The 22,905-nt window shown below is 40.3% G+C and overlaps 1 protein-coding gene across 6 annotated transcripts in view; it reads left to right on the top strand.

The window, feature by feature from the left end:
- LOC147148597 (transcription factor SOX-6-like) overlaps window positions 1-19,433 on the top strand; it is a 119,041-nt gene extending 99,608 nt beyond the window's left edge. For all 6 annotated transcript variants that reach the window (XM_086028926.1, XM_086028927.1, XM_086028925.1 and 3 more), the window contains 4 exons: window positions 9,048-9,156; window positions 10,554-10,724; window positions 13,723-13,936; window positions 16,975-19,433. In XM_086028926.1, the coding sequence (XP_085885052.1) occupies window positions 9,048-9,156; window positions 10,554-10,724; window positions 13,723-13,936; window positions 16,975-17,281 (801 nt within the window). In that variant the 3' untranslated portion in view covers window positions 17,282-19,433. The remainder of the gene's footprint in view (window positions 1-9,047; window positions 9,157-10,553; window positions 10,725-13,722; window positions 13,937-16,974) is intronic.
- Window positions 19,434-22,905: the final 3,472 nt, after the last annotated feature.

Raw genomic sequence — 22,905 nt, 5'->3', positions numbered from 1 at the left:
ATAGTTACTTCATTTTTTTCCCAACTTCTCTCAAGTGGCGACGTATCATAAACATGAATACCACACAAAGTTGAGGAGTGACCACACATCTGAGTCAACTGGATTACTGATAGCTGTCAGGATGCAGTCTCTGTATAGCATAAGATCATCTTTAAAATTGTAGACTGGGCTTCAACAAATAAGTGACTTTGGTCCTTGGAACATAAACACGGACAATCAACATTGTACAGTGACCACACGTCAAAGTCAACTGGAACACTAATTGGCATTAAAGATGCGGCCTCTGCATAACCACATAACCATCGCCGCGCTAGTGTTTGTTGTTGCATTTTGGTTACCTAACAACAGCACCTCAAACACAGTTAGGAAAAAAAAAGATTTCTGTTCTTTAAGGCTCTCACAGGCTTGACTTTGTCTTCAACAATTCATAAATGGAACTTTCTGAATACTGAAAGTTTCTGGACTCAGCACCTCCGCCGTGCTCTCTTTTCACATCTTTACCTTGGATGTCATCACTTTTGCTTTTACAAAGTCGCACGACCAGTGACGTCATATCGTTGTTACCTGGGCCTTCAGTGGCTACCTTTACATGGACACATTTATTTGGATAAAATGCCTGCTCGGAATAAAAAATGCTTTATGTACAAACCCCATTCGGAATATTGCGATCTGATCAAGCCCATTCCGATCCAGATCCATCCATCCATCCATTATCTATACCGCTTATCCTCACAAGGGTCGCGGGCATGTTGAAGCCCATCTCAGCTGTCTTCGGGCAGTAGACGGGGGACACCCTGAATTGGTTGCCAGCCAATCACATCTCCATTGAAAAAAAATGCTGTGCATCATTTACTCAATTTTATTTTTGTCAAGTGGTTGCACGAAATAAAATAATCTGAATCCAGATAGATATTCTAAACACTATACATCTACTTTAAAAAATGTATCTGGATACAGATGATTTTATTTTGTGCAACCACTTGACAAAATAAAATTAAGTATATTAAACCATAATTTTTTTCAGTGTATGCAAATGCAGCTCATCATATTTTTTTTTTTTTATTGAAATCGCTTTTAATTTCAGCAAATAAAGCAGCCTAATTTTGCAAATGTAACAACTTACTATTTTCAGTTCTTTACTATGGTGGCTCTGAAGGGCAAATCACCAAAACAAATAACAAACAAAATAAGGTAATTGCACAAAAACAACACAAAAACAAACAAAAAACACAACTGCAAATCAAAAATGTTAACCCAAAAAAACAAAATCAAAAAAATTAAAACAAACAACAAACAAAAACACATTACAAAAGATGAAACACGATAGCAAAACAAACATTACAAAAGCAAAAAAAAGTTAATCGCAAACAAATAAAAAAAATAAAGAAACACAACAGCACATCAAAAATCACCAATAAAAAAACAAACAAACAAACACAAGAAAATTAAATGCAAACAGAAATTCAAAAACACATTACAAAAGACGGTAGCACAGTTTTTTTACCGCAAGTGTTTGCGATTACTTTTCTTCTGTTAGTTTTTTGTTTGTCATTTATTTTATTTGCTGTTGTGTTTCATTGTTTTGTTTTTGTGTTTTTGTGTTTTTTGATTTGTGTTTGCAATAACCTTTGTTTTTTGTTTTTATCTTTGTGATTTTTGATTTGCTGTTGTTTTGTTTTTTCTTTTTTTTTAAATGTATGTTTGCGTTTACCCTTTTTGTTTGTTTATTTTTGTTTTTCTTGTGATTTTTGATTTGTTGTTGTTTCCTTTTTTTTGTGTTTTTTATTTGGCGTTTGTGATTAACTTTTTTGTTTGTTTTTGTGATTTGCAATTCAGGGACACAGTACTTTCCAAAAAATAAGGTAACACTGCTGCGCATAATATATTGGAACAGAGCATTTTAACAAAAAATATGTTTTTATCTTTGGACATAATACTGTTATTAGGTTTGTTTTAAAACATTAAAACTATGATGAGTGCCATTTGCATGGAGTTTTTATAAAAATAAGAGAAAAGCACTTAGTATCATTTGCAATATTACAGCACACAACTGTAACACATACCTCATCTCGAACATTTCACCATCAATATTGCCTAATAATGTAACAAAAACATGAATATGTAAATACTGTTCATAAAATACATTATGGGCGGCACGGTGGCCGACTGGTTAGCACGTCCGCCTCACAGTTCAGAGGTCGTGGGTTCGATCCAGGCTCCGGCCTCCCTGTGTGGGGTTTGCATGTTCTCCCCGTGCCTGTGTGGGTTTTCTCCGGGTCGTCCGGTTTCCTCCCACATTCCAAAAACATGCATGGTAGGTTGATTGGACACTCTAAATTGCCCCGAGTAGGTGTGATTGTAAGTGTGGATGTCTGTGTGTGCCCTGCGATTGGCTGGCAACCGATTCAGTGTGTCCCCCGCCTACTGCCCAAAGACAGCTGGGATAGGCTCCAGCATGCCAGCGACCCTTGTGAGGATAAGCGGAATAGATAATGGATTGATGGTAAATACATTATGCTCTCCAGAGACGTTGATGCAAATCTGACGTGAAGTTGGCTGTTTATATGCATACACATAAGTAAGTCAATGTTAGTTGTATTATGTTTTTGTTGCCTTACTCGTTTACCTATATTTCTCAGTCCACCAATCAAGGGGCTGCTGTGTATCTAGCTCTGCCTCCTTTTAGGAGCCTTACCAGAACAGCGAATTACCAACAAGTGGACAGCAGTTATTTTGACTTGCATGAGCCAAAAGGAAAGACCACCCCCGCCAAAAAAAGGAGTAGCGGTTAGAGAAAATGTGGCTTTTGGATATGATGTTTGTGTGCTTCTGTCACCGTGCTTCAATTTGACGCGTAGACGACGTTAACTAAGAGCTGAAAGTGATCTCCTTTGTGTGTGTGTGCGGGCGCGCGTGTGTTTTCATGTCATACTAGCCGGTGCGCAGACGAGAGGCCTGGCCAGTTAGAGGCATTGTGGAGTATTGCCTTACGCTTACGCTGCTTCCAGCTGGCTCGCGGCTGCAGAACACGATTGAAATAGCCTGACTGTGCGTGTGTGTCTGTGCGTGTGTGCACTTGTACACGCGTGTGTGTGTGCGTGCCATAAAAACCTCCGGAAGCCCACGCAAGAAGTCAAGCGGCCCGTTTGGAGAGCCGCTGCTCTATTGTTAATGCTATTGTTAGCGAACTGTGAAGGGAATAATGATTTTTTTCCCCCTCATTTGCTTGCAAGTAAAATTGATACAAAAAGTGAGATTCTGAACAATTATAAAAAGCAGGAGATTATAAATGTGTCGCTTCTTGAGTCGTTGAAGCAGTGGTGGCGGCTGAATGAGCAAACACCTGCTGCTTGCCTTTTGTTACTTTGCATTTAAAAAGTCTTTTTTTTTTATGGGAGTTTTTGTTTCATTATTTCTACCAGCAACTCAAAGGAAAAAGGAAAGCATAATGAGATTTATCACATGAATGTGGTAAAGCATATTCAAAAAAATTGGAAGAAAAGGGCACTTTCCCACCAAAGTCATTCGCAGCCAGCAGTTTTCAAAGCAGTTCCCCATCCCATATTGGCAGCCAATTTAGAGCATTTTTGACTGATCCTTCAAGACAGACAATATGAAAGAGTAGACTCCCTTCTTTTACCCTTCACTTCACAAGTGGTGATTTAAATATGAATAATTTTACATCCATGTGAGTTTAGAATTACAAGAAAAAATCCGCTTATATTTTGATTTTTCCTGAATATTTATTTTACCTGGTTAATGGGACTTCTGCTCCTGAAGCTCTGCACACAGCGTCTGCAAATCAGGGCTGTAGGAAGTCACTTTCATCTTTACACAGGACTGTAAGCTGCCATCTTTTTTTTTTTTTTTATCTGTTTTTTTGTGTGTAAGCATTGATATTACGCTATAAATGGGACCTCGGTCGCTTCCGTGTGTCAACATATGCGCCCGAATGTGAGACAACGTCACTCACGACATAGTGTTTATGGAAGTAAATGTGGTCCAACGTGTCGGGGCATTTCGACAGTGGAGCAATTTGGTAGGAGGTAGAACAGTATTTGGGGGGAATGATGAGGCGAGGCTTTTCGATCTCATTTCATGGAGACGTCACTAATGATGACATCACGTCATAACCGCACATAAAAAATGTGCCAATCTGAGCCGTAGCTGAATTACTACTATCGCCAGAAATATCCACTTTATGCTTCATGTTTCAAATTGGATTAAATTTAAGTCAAATACAAAGTCACTACTGTTACTCAAAACAACTTTGTCGATTCGATTTCCCCGATGCCAGCACTCCATCCACACGGAGCGCAGTTTGGGCTCCGATGACGTCAATGTCAGGTATATGTGACCTGGCGGTTCAGACTGCGGCCGCATTGCAAAAAATCCAATAGGATCTAGGACCACACATGAAAATGGCCAACAACGTTTTTGAGACAAGTAACATACTGTACACTTCAATCGAACATTTATAATATATTTTCCCAAGCCACGCAGAGCCGCAACAGAAGGATGAAAGAGCTACATGCATCATCATTAAAGATGGCATTTCCGCTAAACTTCTGATCTGAAGCAGACTGGGTGGACAAAAATTTGTTGCGAAGCTCCTGCAACATGAACGTGGATTCACACAAAATTGTGGAGCGAACACCTGTCAGTCCCCTGGAACACGCATCATGGGAAAAGACAGCGTCCCCGCAGCAAATAAGCGGTATAGCTCCCTGAATCTTGACCATATACGTGGACACACAACATTGTGGAGCGGTCACGAGTGGGCACCGCAATCATGAATTCAACCCAGCGCGGCTTTGGAAAGACGAGCGAGTCAACAGCATTCTGAGTATAAAGTTAACATATTTGAAGTGCGTTGTTTATTAAATGTTTTAAAAAGGCTTGCTGGTCTTTGTGAGCATATTTTTAATTAACGCTTGCTTTAATTGGCCGCCGCGCCATAAAGTGTCCTTCATCACATTTCATTAACGGAGGCCTTGTTTAGTCAACTCACTCAAGTCCTACACTTTTTCTTTTTTTTTTCTTTTTTTTTTTTTGTGGGCTTTTTTTTTCTCACTCTCATACCTTTGTTCAATAGTGTAGCGTGTGTGGGGTGGAGGTAGGGTGGGGGCAGTGTTAATTTTATCAGCCATTTTGTCTCAGTTTTAGTCCACTTTCAATCGCCATTGTTATTTATAATGAATATAAATTTCGTCAACCTCATCCAGTTTTTAATTTTGTCAAATTTTGTTGACTATAGGTCAAGCATTTTAGTCTTTATTTTAGTCAAAGAAAACATAATTGTATTCATCTAGTTTTAGAATAGAATAAAATCGAATAGAATTCAACTTTATTGTCATTGAACACAACACAAGTTAAGAGCAGCGAAATGTAGTTTGCATTCATCTAGAAGTGCTTTAGGGTTAGGAATTTTACAAATTTTTCCTCCGTTCGTCAACCGTCGGCAAAACGGGCATCCGTCAGTGACGGTCCATCACATAGACAGAATGCCCAGCTCTACATGTTCCATATCTAATGATAAATGGCCGTCACTTGTATAGCGCTTTTCCACATATTAAGGCCCTCAAAGCGCTTCGCACTGAGTTCACATTCACCGACTGCTGACGCAGAATCAGAAGCAACTGGGGGTTCAGTATCTTGCTCAAGGACACTTCGACATGGTCACAATGGCCGAGGATCGATCCCACAACCTCTGGGTTGGTAAACGGCCACTCTACCACTGAGCCATGCCCCGTACCATACCCCGTAATATGGGTCAAGTAATGATTATGTATGAATGTTGACTTCACTTCATCATTCACGGGACATGAGCACACACAATTGTCATCGTTTTGATTATAAAAACCACCACACTAGATTTCCAATGAAACGAACAAGATGTGCTTTAATTGCAGGCATTGTTTAATATGAGGGGATTTACGGTCCACCCAAATCAGGTATTGCTGTCATATTTAAAACAGTTAGTTGGTCTATATTTATATGCCAATCAGTTTTTTATGATGGGGGTCGGCGCGTGCAGTGTGAAGTGAACTGAAGGAATAACTGGGATTGAACCGAAATATTTGGGCCGATCGGTTTTGTCGGTTTTCAAAAAAAAAAAAAAATAAAAATATATATATATATCCATCCATCCATTATCTGTACCGCTTCTCCTCACAAGGGTCGCGGGGCGTGCTGGAGCCTATCCCAGCTGTCTTTGGGCAGTAGGCGGGGGACACCCTGAACTGGTTGCCAGCCAATCGCAGGGCACACAGAGACAAACATCCGCACTCACAATCACACCTAGGGGCAATTTAGAGAGTCCAATCAACTTACCATGCATGTTTTGGGGAATGTGGGAGGAAACCGGAGTACCCGGAGAAAACCCACGCAGGTACGGGGAGAACATGCAAACTCCACACAGGGAGGCCGGAGCCGGGATCGAACTCACGACCACTGAACTGTGAGGCGGACGTGCTTTTATATATATATAAAGAATTTTTTTTTTCTTTTTTCACTATCTGTTTCTCCACTTTCCATTCCTGTGTCTTCTCATTCTTCTTGTGTGCTGCCTTTGTTAGGCGCTGGCTTCCTTGCGGTGAGCGCGGCACTGCCCGGGCACATGTTCTGCGGCTGTCTTGATTACAGCCCCGTCGTGGTGCTGACATTGGCCCTCAAAAATACACACACACACACACACTTAAACACACACTTCTATACACCGTGGCCCACAAGTTCCAGCCGTTCTGCCAGCATGACTTCACCCGGCAACCATCTCTTGCGTCAAACAAAATGCCTCTGTCACCAGAAAACGAGGAGGAGGGACGGCAGGAGGAAGAGTAGCGGAGCGTGTCCATGTTTTCCACCGCACTTTTGTCATTTTAGCTGCTTCTTGGCCTCTTGGAGTGCATGATGGGAACTTCATATTAGATGCTAAGAAAGACCACGAACGGCGTATGAACATGAGCCAGATCAACCCGGCAATTACTTTTATCGTCGTTACCATCAAAACCGTTCAAATTAGAAGAGTCCATGCCCAGATAAATAAAAATACAGAGCGGGAAAGAAAGTTAAGAGATGTTTCCGTTAAGATTTTAGTCAGATTTGTTTACAATAATTCAAATGAGTCCATCATTTGATAGAATGTCAACGTTAGTAAAAATGTAAAAAGTCATGAAGAGATGTACAGTGGGTATAGAAAGCACTCAGACCCCTTGACATTTTTCACTTTGTGTCATTGCAGCCATTTGCCAAAATGGAAAAAGTTCATTTTATTTCTCATTAATGTACACTCAGCACCCCATCTTGACAGAAAAAAACTGAAATGTAGAATTTTTTGCAAATATATGAAAAAAGAAAACTGAAATATACATAAAACTATACATAAAACATAAAAGTATTCAGACACTTTGCAGCAACCTTCATATTCAACTCACATGCTGGCCATTTCTTCTGCTCCTTTATTGGAGTCCAGCTGTGTTTAATAAAATTGATTGGACTTGATTAGGAAAGGCACACACCTGCCTATATAAAACTTTAGAGTTCACAGTGCATGTCAGAGCAAATGAGAAGCATGAGGTCAAAGGAATTGTCCAAGGTGATCATAGACAGAATTGTGGAAAGGCACAGATCTGGCCAAGGTTACAAAGGAATTTCTGCAGCACTCAAGGTTCCTAACAGTACTGTGGCCTCCATTATCCTCAAATCGAAGAAGTTGGGACGACCACAACCCTTCCTAGACCTGGCCGTCTAGCCAAACTGAGCAATCGTGGGAGAAGAGCCTTGGTGAGAGGGGAAAAGAAGAACCCAAAGATCACTGTGGATGAGCTCCAGAGATGCAGTAGGGAGATGGGAGAAAGGTACACAAAGTCAACCATCACTGCAGCCCTCCACCAGTCGGGGCTTTATGGCAGAGTGGCCTGACGGAAGCCTCTCCTCTGTGCAAGACACATGAAAGCCCGCATTGAGTTTGCCAAAAAACACACAAAGGACTACCAGACTATGAGAAATAAGATTCTCTGGTCTGATGAGATCAAGATTGAACTTTTTGGTGTTAAATCTAAGCAGTATGTGTGGAGAAACCCAGGCACTGCTCATCCCCTGCCCAATACAATCCCTACAGTGAAACGTGGTGGGAGGGAGCCTCATGTTGTGGGGGTGTTTTGCAAGGACAGGACGACTGGTTGCAATTGAAGGATAAACGAATGCAGCCAAATACAAAGATATCCTGGAGGAAAACCTCTTCCAGAGTGCTCAGCATCTCAGACTGGGCCGAAGGTTCACCTTTCAACAGCACAATGACCCGAGGCACACATCTAAAATAACGAAGGAGAGGCTTCAGAACAACTCTGTGACCGTTCTTGACTGGCCCAGCCAGAGCCCTGACCTAAACCCGATTGAACATCTCTGGAGAAACCTGAAAATGGCTGTCCACCACCGTTCACCATCCAACCTGACAAAACTGGAGATGATCTGCAAGGAAGAATGGCAGCGGATCCCCAAATCTTGGTGTGAAAAACTTGTTGCATCATTTCCAAGACTCATGGCCGTCTCAAAAAATCTCAAAAAGTCTGTGTCTACTCAATACTGAGCACAGGGTCTGAATACTTATGACTGTATGATATTTCAGTTTTTGTCTTCAATAAATATACAAAAATGTCCACTTTTTTGCTGTCAAGATGGAGTACTGAGTGTAAATTAGTACTTAATTAAATTTAATTAATACTTTCCGTGTCCACTGTAAATATCAAAAGCGAGGGGGGGGCGTGTAAAAAAGACAACATTTGTGTGGCAAGACTGTTAGCAAAACATGAAGTTGAATGTTCAAATGTCCTTAAAGCTGTGACAAACTCATGTCACGTTCAAGAAAAGTTGTGTTTTTTGATCACTATTTCATGAAAATAAAACATTTTCATCACAACTGCAAGACATAATGGCATCATCGGTCTGAGCTTGTGTGTGTTTTGAGTGACGTTGGAGAAAGCAATCGCATTTTTGGCCCATGTTGTTGAAAACAACCTTGATGTTTTTATTTTCCCGGCTTTCCACAGGAGCGTCTGCACTACGAAACGCTGAGTCACCACCTGGGCAAGCTCGGGGAGGATGCTGGGAAGATGGTCCATCGAGTCATCGACCTGACCAGACCGGAGGATCTGGACGGTGAGCCATCACCTAGTTCTTGTTGTTGTGCGACATCAAAGCTGACCTGTCAAGTTGATGTGCTGTACTACTCAGCAATGGGAAGTACTAAAGTACAAATACATTACTGGACTTTAGTAGATTTTTCAGGAATATGTCTTTAATTTATTTTTCGGAAAACTTTTTACATTTGCAAATATTGGTACTTTCGACCCCTTATTTTGTCAAAATATGCATGGTACTTTTTTCAACTGCTACCTATGAGAACAATATGTAAAAAAAAACAGGCACAAAAAAACAGTCAAGTCAAACGCAGTTAAGAGCTTTATTAATTGAGATCTTGTGGTCTTAAAAGGTTGAAAAGATCAGGGACAGCAACAACATGAACCACTCTTACGACACAACAGTTGCGAAGAAGCAAAATGTTCCCGATTCCATTGCCTTTTGAAAAGCATTGTCAGCTACAGGAATGTGTACTGGGCAAAGCTTTGCGTCTTGTGCTAGACTCAAAGCCACCAGTTTATGGTATTCAAAAAGTCTCTAATCTGAACAAAACACATACAAGTAAGATGTCTATAGTATTTTACAGTTCACAGTATTAGAAAAGGTATGGAACATGATTTGATAGCATTAAAACTGAGCTAATTATAGCTAACTCTTGCTTTAGAAAATAACTTTTGTTTTCATTGTATTAATTTTTCAAAGAGTATGACAATAAAAAAAACATTTTTACATACTGTATGTAATCAATTGACCAAAAGCTGATAAGAACACAATTCGGATTATGAGTCACATTTAATCAATTTTTACAATGAAATTATTGCTCTGTATTCAATATTTGCCACTAATTGGGCTCCAAAGTAGCTCATTTGTGCTTTCAACCATAAAAGGTCAAGGTATGTTTCAATGCTGAAAGTGTCAATGTGGAGCCTTATAAGGTTGATATCTCATTGTAGCTGTAAAGCTACAAAGAGCGTCACTGTGTCTCGTTCAGGTATTCAACCAGTGCAAATATTTATTGTCAAGCTTAGCAAAGTAAAACTAAACAGAATGTTTCATGTCAACAAGTTACCCTCTTGAACGTTTTGTTTTTATTATTCCAGCAAAGCCGAATTCTAATCCTGCAGTAGCGAAAGCTTGCAGGCAACATTTTTTTGGTGGGTCTACTCATGATAGACAGGCCTACCAAATTTCCTATTGCTAAGGGAAACTGGCTTTGGGTGCTGAATTTTCTAAAAATGCTGGGCCGTACTACTGAACCAATGGCAAGTCATCATACTTAATCACCATGCGCCACCCGCATGCAATGACAAGAACTCATATTTTTTTCCAATTTATCATCACCCATCTGCCTAGAATATGTGGTTCCATTTTGGGGAAAAAAAATCACCACAAATTCTCATTTTTTTTCTTCACAGGAAGCAACATCGCGGAGGCTCGCGTGTTCCGAGAGGCACGCGGCAGGAGCAACAATGAGCCGCACATCAAGAGGCCCATGAACGCGTTCATGGTTTGGGCCAAGGATGAGCGCAGAAAGATCTTGCAGACCTTCCCGGACATGCACAACTCCAACATCAGCAAGATCCTCGGTGAGCATGTGCTATTGTTATTGACTGCCACATTTGAACTTTCTTTTACGGCCACCCAAGTGTAAATCATGTCTATGATAAAACTAAAATAATGTCAAACTACTTCAATTTGAAGATACGTCAGGACGAGAAGGGGATACTGTCCTCTGGTGGCATTTTATAGGCCTCGCTGAAATTCTTTTGTACAGAATTTGAGCATGCAGTTTCTTTAGAATTGCATTTAGATGCTGAAGAGCTGACTCTGAACTACAAGGCTGTAGAATTAAGTGAAATGAGGGAAAATATAGGATGTGAATTGTAAACTTTTAAAATACCCATAGTACTCTAATATTAAAAGGTCAGTACAAAAAAATGAGGATTTTTACATCCTGCCATTTATGTACTATTTCTATTGAGAAATTCTGAAATGCTAACAGTAAAGACTAACATACTTGTAAAATAGTAACCTGAGAATGGAAAGCAAATGTCCGAAATAAAATGAGCAATTTGAAGTTTGAATGTTTTAAATTGGGGTTGCTGTTGGTGTAGAGGTACACTCACCTGAGTTGTGTGCGGGCAGTGTGGGATTGGTTCCCACTCAGTGTGTCTGTATGTTTGCCCTGCGACTGGCTGGCGAGTTCAGGGTGTAGTCTGCCTTTTGCCTGTTGTCAGCTGGGATAGGCCCCAGCACCTCCCCGCGACCCTGTACAGGATAAGCGGTGTAGAAGATGACATGACAGATAACATGTTTTAAATTGGTCGAAAAATAAGTCAATTTGTAAATGAATTTAGCTATTAGCCCAATGACCCTCTTCACTAGTTTGTCATTCAAACACACTCGAAGACAGGCCCTTTTTTGATTGCTAGGTCATGATTGAGCCTGATGAATTCTGCCTAGCGACGAGTGCAATTCTCTTGCTCTGTGTTGTTGTTAGCTGCGAGCTAACGCTCTTGTGGCATCGTGCCTTCTGAAGCCTCAAATCCATGGCTTTTGTATCAGTTCCCACGAGATGGTTCAGGTGTGAGAGTGTTTCCCAGTTTGCTTGTGACAAGTGGGTGTGAAAAACAAAAATTCATAATTCTTTCCAGTTCCGCCCTCGGATCGCTTCTCTCTGACAATTAGCCGGCTGACATATGATACAGAGCACACAGTAAAAAGTGTCAAATCGGCGATGTTATCTTCCAGACCGTCCTTGGTGACTGACACAGTTCACACAGTGTTGCTTCTACACTCCTTGGAGGCTTTGACAATGTGACAGTTATTCACAGGGCCAGCGTGACAGTCTGCTTAAGAACTTAGAACAGATATGAACAGAGGTCGGAATAAGTCACATATGCACAAGTTACACATCCTGTAAGTATCAAGTCCCAAGTCGAGTCCCGACTAAGCAATTTGAGTCAAACTTGGGTTAAGCAAGTCATAAGTGAAGTCATACATTCATGTTCCGTCACATATTTTTTCAAGTAACCCACTTTGGCCTCAGTGTCTGCAGTTGTGTAGTTTAGTTGTACTAACACGTTCATCATATAATTTTTAATAGTTCCAAAACCAGTCTCCATATTGTCTAAACTTAGTTCATGTTTGCCGGGCTATCGGGTTAGCTAAACGGCAACGTCAACGTAGTTGACCTGTCTTTTTTAGCCAAGCAAGTCCCAGGTCCTAAAATTGATGACTTCAGTCTGACTCGAGTCAAGTCATAAAACCAACTGCCACTCCATACACATTCATATGGCTGGCATTATTTTTTGCAAAAATGCTTCTGTAGTTGTTGCATAATCCTGTGAACCATAGAGGAGGGCGAGGTTCTCATTTCATCTGAAGTCTGTTTAGAGCCACAGTATGCGCTGTTTGTATGTGTACCATGAACATCCTCCTGACATCATAACACAGCTGGACTCATCGTAAAGTGTTAAAGTGTGAGGTCGCTTGGTGATAAACATCGATAAACGTCCGTCCATTTGATTATCTGGTACAAGACATCACACTCTTATTGACAGATTACAGTAGTGACGAAATTACACAAAAAGATGACATCACACGTGTCTTATTTTGATTTTTCATTTTTTTTTATAAAAAGCAATACTGGGATTAGACAACTTTAAAATGACACCAAAGACAACGATCACATGTACATTAGTTTTGTCTACAAAAAGAAGAACTGTGATCAAACTGCTTTAGAATTCTACACAAGACTTGATTGAGCTCATGTGGCTTTGTTTTCATCGACAATCATTTCATTTAGAATTCATTGAATTCAACGTTGACATTTAGTGTAGTTTATTTTATAAAAGCATTACTGATCTGGGATATTAAAAATTACACAAAAGACAACAATTAAACTTAACTCAATTTTGTTTACTAAAAAGCAGCACTGTGCCCAGTTTTCAAATTGTAAACGAAATAACAATAACACATGGCTAAATTTTGTTCACATAAAGTGGTACTGTAATTATACGGCTTTATAATTCTAAACAATAGACAACAATTAACTTTTAGCTCTGTTTTGTTTACAAAAAGCAGCACTGTGTCCATGGCTTTGGAATTCAAAACTACAGACGACAATAACATGATTTAGCTTCATTTACAAAAATCAGTACGATGACCACACATCTTTAAAGTGATATGCAAAAGACAATGCTCATGTGTAGCCTAATTTTGTTTACAAAAAGGAGCACTCTGTATGTGGATGTAGAATTCAAAACAGCGGACAACAATGTGATTTAATTTTCAAATAGCAGTACTATGACCACAGAGCTTTCAAAAGACAATCAAGCATAGCTTAGTTTTGTTTACGAAAAGCAGCACTGTGCCTATGGCCTTGAAATTTAAGAAAGACATCAATAACACATGGCTTAATTTCAATTAAAAAACGCTGCACAGTGACTACATGGCTTTAGAATACTATACAAAAGATGGCAACAATCACATGTGGATGTGTTTTGTTTACAAAAAGTGATGCAAACTAAGGTCTGAGCCACTGAGACACTGAATTCCTCCTTCGGGCTGTGTGTTGTCCAGGTTCCCGCTGGAAGGCGATGACCAACCAGGAGAAGCAGCCATACTATGAAGAGCAGGCTCGCCTCAGCAAGATCCACCTGGAGAAGTACCCTAACTACAAGTACAAGCCGCGACCCAAGAGGACCTGCATTATTGACGGCAAAAAGCTACGCATCGGCGAGTACAAGCAGATGATGCGCTCGCGCCGTCAGGAGATGCGGCAGTTCTTTGTCGGGTGAGTCCAGGAAGTAGGTTTCGCTCCACAATGTTGTATGCCCCCATATTTCTGTTCCGGGTAGCTACGCAATTTATTTATTCCCCCCAGTCTTCAGATCTTACGTTATCATGATAACAGTGTCTTTAGAAAGATTTGTCATTCCGATAGATTAACAAACCCCGCAACAGCCCCGGGTCACGGCGCCAATTGTAAAGGTCTGGGGGAACCTTTCATCTTCAACGGGGAAGTCAACCCAAATATATTTTTTTCAAGAATGTGTTCAATGCAGGCCAACTAGTAACAAGGAATTCTAATAAATATTGCGTTTGTGTAATAAGAGTTAATCCACTCGTGTTTAGCCATCTCTGGGGGCGGCCATTTTGTCACTTCTGTCGACTGAAAATGACATCGCAACTGCTCAGCGCTCAGGTAACGACCAAAAACGGCTGACCTGTTTTCTGAAGCTGAGCCGTGATTGGTTGTTACCTGAGCCCTCAATAGTTGCGACATTCGACTTTACGTGTGCTCACTTCACAATGACGTGTTCATCCATGTTTATGTTCTGGGGCACTGCCAGACATTTTTTTTCCTGCCCACCCTGCCTCGGATTCTGCTTTTTGCGGAGACCACGTCTTTAACAACGATTAGCCTTCCAGTAGACTTCGACATGCGTCACTCCAAAATGTTGTGCGTCCATGGTTATGTCGTGGGACCAGTTTACAGCTACGGTTTCTTTATCAACATTCTGTATTCCATCAGACTCACATGGGGATGCTACACAATTTTGTGTTCATCCATGGTGTAGGTCCATGTATTTGTTTAGTCTGATCTAACGGATCCTGCGTTATGTGGATTTCTTTAGCGATGTTTTGTGTTCCAGCAGACGCCGACATGTGGTTGTCTAATATCATAACATGCACGTATAAAATTATCAATGTTTGCAGAAATGTCACAATGCGCTTTACACAAGGCCTTTTTCCTGGCTCAAAGCAACTGACAATAAAAGAAATATCCAGACGCGCGTCTATTTGTTGGAGTGAAACACCAACTTCTCAGAATTCTCTGAGCTTCTTACAGTATTTTCTCCCGTTCGAGCACAACACGTGTGCCACAAAAGGAGAGAACAGTGGCATTGTCTTAATGGAATCCAGGCCGCGGGACACGTTTAGAGCCGTCAGCGTCTCACGGATGGATTTAGCAGAAGGCTTCCAACAGGAGCCATTTTTAATAGTGTGTCATTTATTAAAACGAGGACAATGCCGGCAAGCTTGCGGCTGCTGGAATTGGACGCAGACAGACGCTGTGGAATATGAAATGTAAGCAGATGTTTGAATGCTACATTGACTGCGTGTACGTACGTGCGTGTGTGTGTGCGTGCGTGCGTGTATGTGTGGTCAAGCTAATGCAAAGAGAAGCCTGTCATAGAAGAAGGCCTGTGCTTTCAATCAGTGCTGCGCCAACCAACAGAGCGCCCTCTTCAACAAGACTCCTCTGTTTCACATAGAAAGTGTTAGAGTGAATGGCGCTAATTGACGATACAGAAGAGAGAAAATTGCCGAGCTCACCACCTCTCTTCGTCGCACGAATCGCTTCATTATACACTGGTGCCTTGACCACTGGTGGCTGATGTACTTTTCTCTCTTGGGTGGACGTTGCATGGAGGGATGGATACAACATACATATATATATATATATATATATATATATATATATATATATATATATATATATATATATATATATATATATATATATATATATATATATATATATATATATATATATATATATATATATACATAGATATATAGTGCTGTTAAGCAATTACATTTTTTAAACTGATTGAGTACTACTTGAGTAAAATCTTGGAATTAATGTAAGGAAAAAATTAAAGTACATTTTGATTCAAAGACTGTTCTAATAGCTTTCTTTGATCCTTGAGTACGATTCTGTTCCTGTAAAATACAACTGTTAAATGATCTGCCAAAGACGTGTGTGTGTGTGTGTGCGTGTAGGTGTGTGTGTGTGTGTGCACTGTGCACTGTGGTTGGCTGGTCCACCTCACAGTGCAGAGGTTATGGGTTCAAATCTGGCCAGGCCTTTCTGTGCGGAGTTTGCATGCTTTCCCTGTGCCTCTGTGGGTTTTCTCCGGTTAATTCCGGTTTCCTCCCACATTCCAAAAGAAGAAACATGCATGGTAGGTTAATTGAACTCTAAATTGTCCCTAGGTATGATTGTGAGTGCAAATGTTTGTTTGTCCCTCATACCTGTCAACCCTGGGGCGTACTGCATCTTATAAAAGTTGTCATTTGCCCTTACATATTTGTATATAATCTTACACATTATTTTTGAGTGGCTGCTGTCACGAGAACGGAGATCAGCGAAATTCGGTGTACATGTTTGAAAAGGTTTTTGATACGTATTTCAATGGGGTACAACACGATTCAAGAAGGGTGCATTTTCAGGTGGGGCGATTAGATTCAATTCAGTGAGATTCCAATTCAATTCGACTGTAGCTTCTTTCATGTGTATTAAAATCGAACATGTAAAAGCTCTCCGAAGCCCAAACTCTTCAAGTTAATTCAATTCAAAGAAACAACAAATCATCAGCAACATCAAACCACTTTATACCGATTTAAACCTGAAATGCATTTTTCAAATCCCTTGTCTCCTTAATTAAACAAAATACAAAAATACATGTCAATTTGCCACATTTTAGTCATGTGCAACTGATGAACATGTTCAGCAGCAGGGAGAACCAGAGTACCACATCGGCACTTTCAGTTTATTGAATGGAAAAAACAGGCAGACAAAAAAAATACAAAATCCCTATTCAGATTTTTTTTAGAACCTTTCCTATGTTATTTGCTGAAAAACTCGCCTTTTTGTTGTTTTTGTGATCTGGCCAAAACAATAAAAGTATTACTTTGGCGCGTCTTGTGAAACCTTGATGTTGTTGTTGTTAGATTTAATTTTTTGATGGTGGTTTTTCCTCTGCGTTGCGTGAATAAAATGACACTTACACTTCTAATCATATTCCATATTCCACCCGGCAGGCCTCAGGCTCCCCTTCCCCTGGGCAACAGCGTGGGCGTTTACCCGGGCACCATCACCATGGCGACCGGCGCCACCCCCTCACCCCACCTTACCTCGGACTGCTCCAGCAATTCGGCAAGCCCTGAGCCGACCGTGCCCGTCATCCAGAGTGCGTACGACGCGGTCAAGAACGAGCCCGCCATGGACATGCCCGGACACCCCGCCAACGGCGACGAGGACACGGACATGTACGACGACTACGAGGACGAGCCCAAGTCGGACTACAGCAGCGAACACGAGACGCGGCAGGACATCAGCGCCAACTGAGCGCGCTCGCAACGACTTTTTAGAGGACAACCTTAACGACAAGAGGCCGGAACAGGCGACAATCCCGGTGTCACCTTTTTTTCTTTTTTTTTGCAACCAGCCATGCATGAACTCTTCAGCAGCTATTTGGTCTTAAGTGTTTTAAAAGGAGTGAGCTCGTTTTAATTTTTTATTTTTTGATGACCTTGATGTTTTTATGACTTTTTGAAATTTAGTTTTGATTAGATTTTCGCCGGACCGGCAGCTCGCTCGTTGTACAAAAACTCTGGACTGGCACAACTTGAAATTTGAGAAATTTTAATGTTAAGAAAAATAAAATAACAAATCTTATAGTCTTACATTCATATCTCAAACAAACACAGCACATCAAATTCATTATTATTATTATTATTATTATGCTTACACAGCATTATTACTATATCTATATCCCAGCTCAGGTATGATGTGCCAGCTTGTGAATGTGCTTTGTTTTGTACGATGAGAGAGATGTAAAGTGTTCTGTTAAACACAGGGAGCAAATCCCGCCCGACAAAATTTTACTTCTTATTGTTATTGCAACAGATTTTTCACAAAATGTGCCAAATCTACATTTACATTCACTCGGTATGGTGTAGTCTTAACTTTCACAAATGCTGCAAAAAAAAAAAAAAAAAAAAAGTCTTACACATTTAAGCTTCTCAGCATCGATCTCGTGAACCACATTGCCCAGAATTCCTTGAGGCCAAACGCCATTTTGTCAGCTCTTACAACACTTGCAATTCATTCAGTTTGATGGCGCTACTGTAGGATGAGAATGTTTCTCATCAATGTATTTTCGAATTGTGTTTTCCATAGGTGCGAAAAATTTATTATGGCTGGTGGATATCTGAAATGTCTCAGCCTAGGGTAGGTGACTTACACCAAACTTTTGTTTGAAAAAAAAACGTACTCAGTTCTGCTTTTTTTGTTTGTTTTTTTTAATGGTACTTTTTCTACCTTGCATGTATATTTAGAAGTAATTTATTAAGGTAAGTAATTGAGGGAAAATAGGTGTTCAGTTTTTATTTTAAGACTATGCCCATGTTCATTTTCTGCTATAACTGTTTAAAAAATAATAATCAAGCCCTTAGTCTTAACTGTAAAACCATCTTAGCCAATCAGAAGTCCGAAGAAAGTCATTTCCTGGAAAAGGCACAATATCAACAGTGATGCTGACAACATATATGTTAATACTGATCCTTTTTCCCCTTGTTAAAAAATGATCACTGTAGTGTCTCCAAATAAAACCTCTAATCCCATTATCAGCAAATAAATACAATAAATAATACTTCTTTCCAAAAGATTTAAAGCCTTTCATCCTAACTGTAAGACAATTATTGCCCATCAGAAACCCCAAAGAAAGGCATTTGCAGAAAAGGAGCAATAACAACATCAGTGATAAGCAGGTGGATTTATGTTTTGTCTTTGTGTCATTTGTGAAATTATAATGTTGGGGAAAATGACAAAAGGCCAGAAAAAAATAATCATAAATATGAATATTTTAAACATAGCAGCATGAGATAAGGGCATAGTCTGAGAAAAGCACCCCAATTTGAGCACTCTTGTTTTTTCCCCCAATTGTGGTATTTCACTCATTTTGTTTTATTTTTTTCTGATTTTGAACAGCTTTCCACTTTCTACACTCATTACCTCTGATTTTGTTTTTTGTTTTTTTTTATAGGGGGGCAATTTTTACCATTATTATGACCGTATTATTATTATTGTTATTTAGACGAGCTTCACAAGCTGAGCCTGAACATCACTCATATGGCAGGCAAACTCCTGCTCGCCTCACACATCCTAAGCACTGGATCCAGCTTTGTACAATTTTCCTTTCCTTTTATCTTCAAATTATTGACTGAGGTGATGTTGTTTTGGTCCCATGTTGTAGTCTATGGCCAGCAGGTTTTCATTTTTTTGTTTTCCTCCGTTGTGGCCTCTGTTCAACCTCGTTACACATACACACACTTGTTTTTTGTTTTTTTTCAGTGATTACTATTTTGTGTGTTTCAAATTGTGCGGTTTAACATTTCATTGTATTTATTAGCCAAATATGGCTCTAAAAAGTGTCAGTATACGTCATACTGGTGAGAAAGACAATCAAAGAAAAAAATAAATAAGAAATAAAAACTGACCTCGTGGGAGTTTTTCATTCATCTTTTTCATTTTCACTCAGTGTGGGTATGCAAAGATTTCCGCAACAAGTGTTACACGAAGTCACGGATACACACAATTTATTAGGATTTCATCTGAAAACTGCATGGTGTATGGTCGTAACAATGATTAAAATGTCACAAATATCCACATTTTTGTAGGAATACATGCAAAAAAAGTGGAATTGGTAAGTGACGTTTTAGTGTGTGAGGAATTGTAAAGAGTTGAAACTATGCTCGACCTGCTGAATTTGTGGCGGTTTACAAAACATTTCTCGCACAGAATCATCACCATTTTTTTCTTTTTTTTGTAGTTGATGGAAAATAGCCTGATTATTCAAATAATTTGTACATACAATTTCCTACCAATTATCTGTGAGAGGATGAAGTCTTGGTTTTAAAATGTGTCTGTCCCGTCCATGTCATTCTAATGAGAAAAAAACATAAAGAAAAGAAACAAGAAATGAATTTTTAAGCAGCATTCAACTCTTGTTTGTGAGAAGTGTCAAAGACAATCAAGAAAAATGAAGGAATAAATCTGGTATAGAATAGTAGACTTCATGGATTTTGGTTCACCAGACTCCTACGGCGATTTGAGCAATTCTCGTCTTTACCCGGATGTGCGCTGTTTGGGGGTGTTTTTGTGTGAGTTGCAGGTGCCGCTGCCGGAGCTTTTCCTTCCATGACTCCATCGGCTTGTGCGCCAATTTCTTTCCACACTTCTAATTATTTCCAACACATGGATTTCTTTTTCCAAACTTGAGCTTTTTTTCCACATCTTTATATTTTGGTGATCAGTTACAATAAATGTGGCCTATTGTTCCATTTAGTGTGTGTGCGCGTGTGTGCGTGCGTTTGTGTGTGTCTGTCTGTCTGTCTGTTAAGAGTGCATGCGTGCGTGTGTGCGTTCGTGTGTGAGTAATGCCACACATCCTGACTGTGCGGCGAGCAGCAGCCGAACCCGCCATCTCCTCTGCCACCACATCGTAAATCCTAATTGTAATTCCCAAAAGGACGTTAGCGCCACCCTGTGAGGGGCACCGCCCCTTTTGTCACACACGCCTTTTGTGTGTGTGCCCAAGTGTATGTGTGTACTTTATTTTTATGGAGTGTGTATTCAGAGGTTTCACCAGCTACATCATGGCCATAACGCCAGAGTGGAACCACAAAATATACTTGGATTTCATACTGAAAGTGTATGTAATTGTGTATTGTAGTTAGAAATGGCATTTTATACAGGTTTGAAACTATGGTAGAATATGGATGGCTGGATGGATGGCTGGCTGGCTGGCTGGCTGGCTGGCTGGCTGGCTGGCTGGCTGGATGGATGGATGAATAATAGTTGATTTTGATGATGATGGTAGTGATGAAGAAATTTAAACTGTCTTTGACCAAATTGCTATGACCTGTGGGGTTCCCCAGGGGTCAATCCTGGGACCCCTCTTGTTCCATTTAACCGTGCTTCCATTCGGCCAGCTAATACGCAGCTATATAAAAAAAATCTGAACACAACCATACAGATGGCAGATCGATGTGTCACAGACAGGTCTGTAAATGTACTCAATAATCAGCAGGTTTACTCTTAAAAAAACATTGCCAAAACCAAGGCAATACTGTCTAAACCTGTATTAGACAGAGTAATACATGTGATTGTCTTCAGCAGGTTAGATCACTGTAATGACCTGCTCACTGGGTCCTTGAAACAAGCTACTGCAGACCTGGCATTCGGGGACCAAGCCTCCCCTGAGAGTCAGCCATGCCCGCCCTGGATTGGAAGCTGCTTGGAGAGGCAAACCCTCATTTCTTTTAGCCAAGTGCAGACAGGGTCACAGTGAGGCTGCGCTTTCAGTTTTATGGTGTTAAAATCTGAACCTGAAGATGTGAGATTGGCCTTGATTCCAACAATGGTGAAATCCAGGCTGAAAATTATAAAATAATTTTATGTTGCTGAATTGCCTTGAGTATTAATTGTTCTCTACAACTAAACTTGCCTTGCCATGCTATGATTTAGATGAGGTGATGAGGAGGGATGGATGCATGGTTTGATGGATGGATGGAAAAATGTTTGTATTACCCTTCTTGACTAAACCTGCAGACCTCCGAGCCCTACTGGGTTTATATTCAAGTAGCATTTCCTTAAAGTATTCAGGGCCCAAATCATTCAGTGATTTATAGACTTGTAGTAGAATCTTAAAATCTTTTCTACAGCTAACTATGGGCTAGCCACACACTTTCAGTCAATCACACATGCAACCAGCAGGCAGGTGTGTTGTTTGAACGAAAAATATAAAATATAAAAATAGCTCCTTTGTTGTCAAGACGCACAAAACATTTGCAAAGCGAGGATACAAGATATATTGCTGCCATACTAAACGCGAATTAAACTATTTTCATGAATCAATTCCATAAAAAGTCAATATAATTTGCACAGTGGCGGGCGGTGCCTTTCAGACGTAGGCCTTCTCTCAGCACCACCTCAACCCACCACCCCGGATCGGTCGAAAGTTTGTTCAGCACCAAAAAACTGTCTATGGAAGATTTTTTGGGGTTTAAATGAATATTTTTTGCATCGCATTTTTGCTCTGACAGGGGTCAACTGCAGCGTAAAAATACAAGTTGTTTCAACACAGTAAAGCTATTGCTCTATCCTCTGATCAAATTGGAGATTGAGTATCGTTTTGTTTTTTTTCAAACTCACTAATGGCTAATCGACCCAAAAAACCCTGATTGCGTAAAGCCAAATGGAAAATGAACTGTATAGAAGCGTTAAAGTGGTGTACGGGCCTACAAAATATCAACTGTTTTATCGTTGCTAAACTGTTATAAGGAAAGTTGCCCACGCTGAAAAAAAAAGATGTTAAAACAAGTGATGAATTGAAATAGCGCTTTGTGTGACAAAGATGCAAGGACTCAAAAGAAAAACATGAAAAACAAGTTATTTGTACATTAGCTAGCTGTGTGATGAAAAGTGATGGTGTGTCTACTGTAAATGGTGAGGGGGTGTTGGCAGAACAGCGGGGGTCAGCAGCCTTGGCAAGCCTTTGACAATAACGCCAATCTAAATGCAATACCCACATAAAAGAATGTTTTATTAACATTTTTTTTTTTTAAATAGTTGAAAGCTTCAGCTACGTGTGTTTTGAAAGGCGGTATAAAGGCCTATACTTCTCTTTTAATGCAATTAGAGGAAATCTACAGCATTTTTATCCCTGCAAAATGACGACGGACAAAAGGCCAATTCTTTCGTCTTTCAGGCAAAGTCCTTGGGTCCTTTTAAGTGTGATAGTCTACTAATTAAATATTATACGTTTGAGGCGGTGGCAGGAGGAGGGGCAATACCACTTTAGAAGTACCACCGCCGCCAATTGTTTGTATCAAAGACACAGCTGCAGCCTTGGTGAGTGCAGCGATGTTATGACCGTGGGGACACGCAAAGAATGCACTTGTGGCCGC

Source organism: Filicampus tigris, chromosome 4 (genome assembly GCF_054856515.1).
Source record: "Filicampus tigris isolate MCC_2025a chromosome 4, RoL_Ftig_1.0, whole genome shotgun sequence".
Lineage (NCBI taxonomy): Eukaryota > Metazoa > Chordata > Actinopteri > Syngnathiformes > Syngnathidae > Filicampus > Filicampus tigris.
The sequence above is the reverse complement of the archived record's forward strand: the minus strand, read 5'-3'. Positions and strand labels throughout refer to the sequence as shown.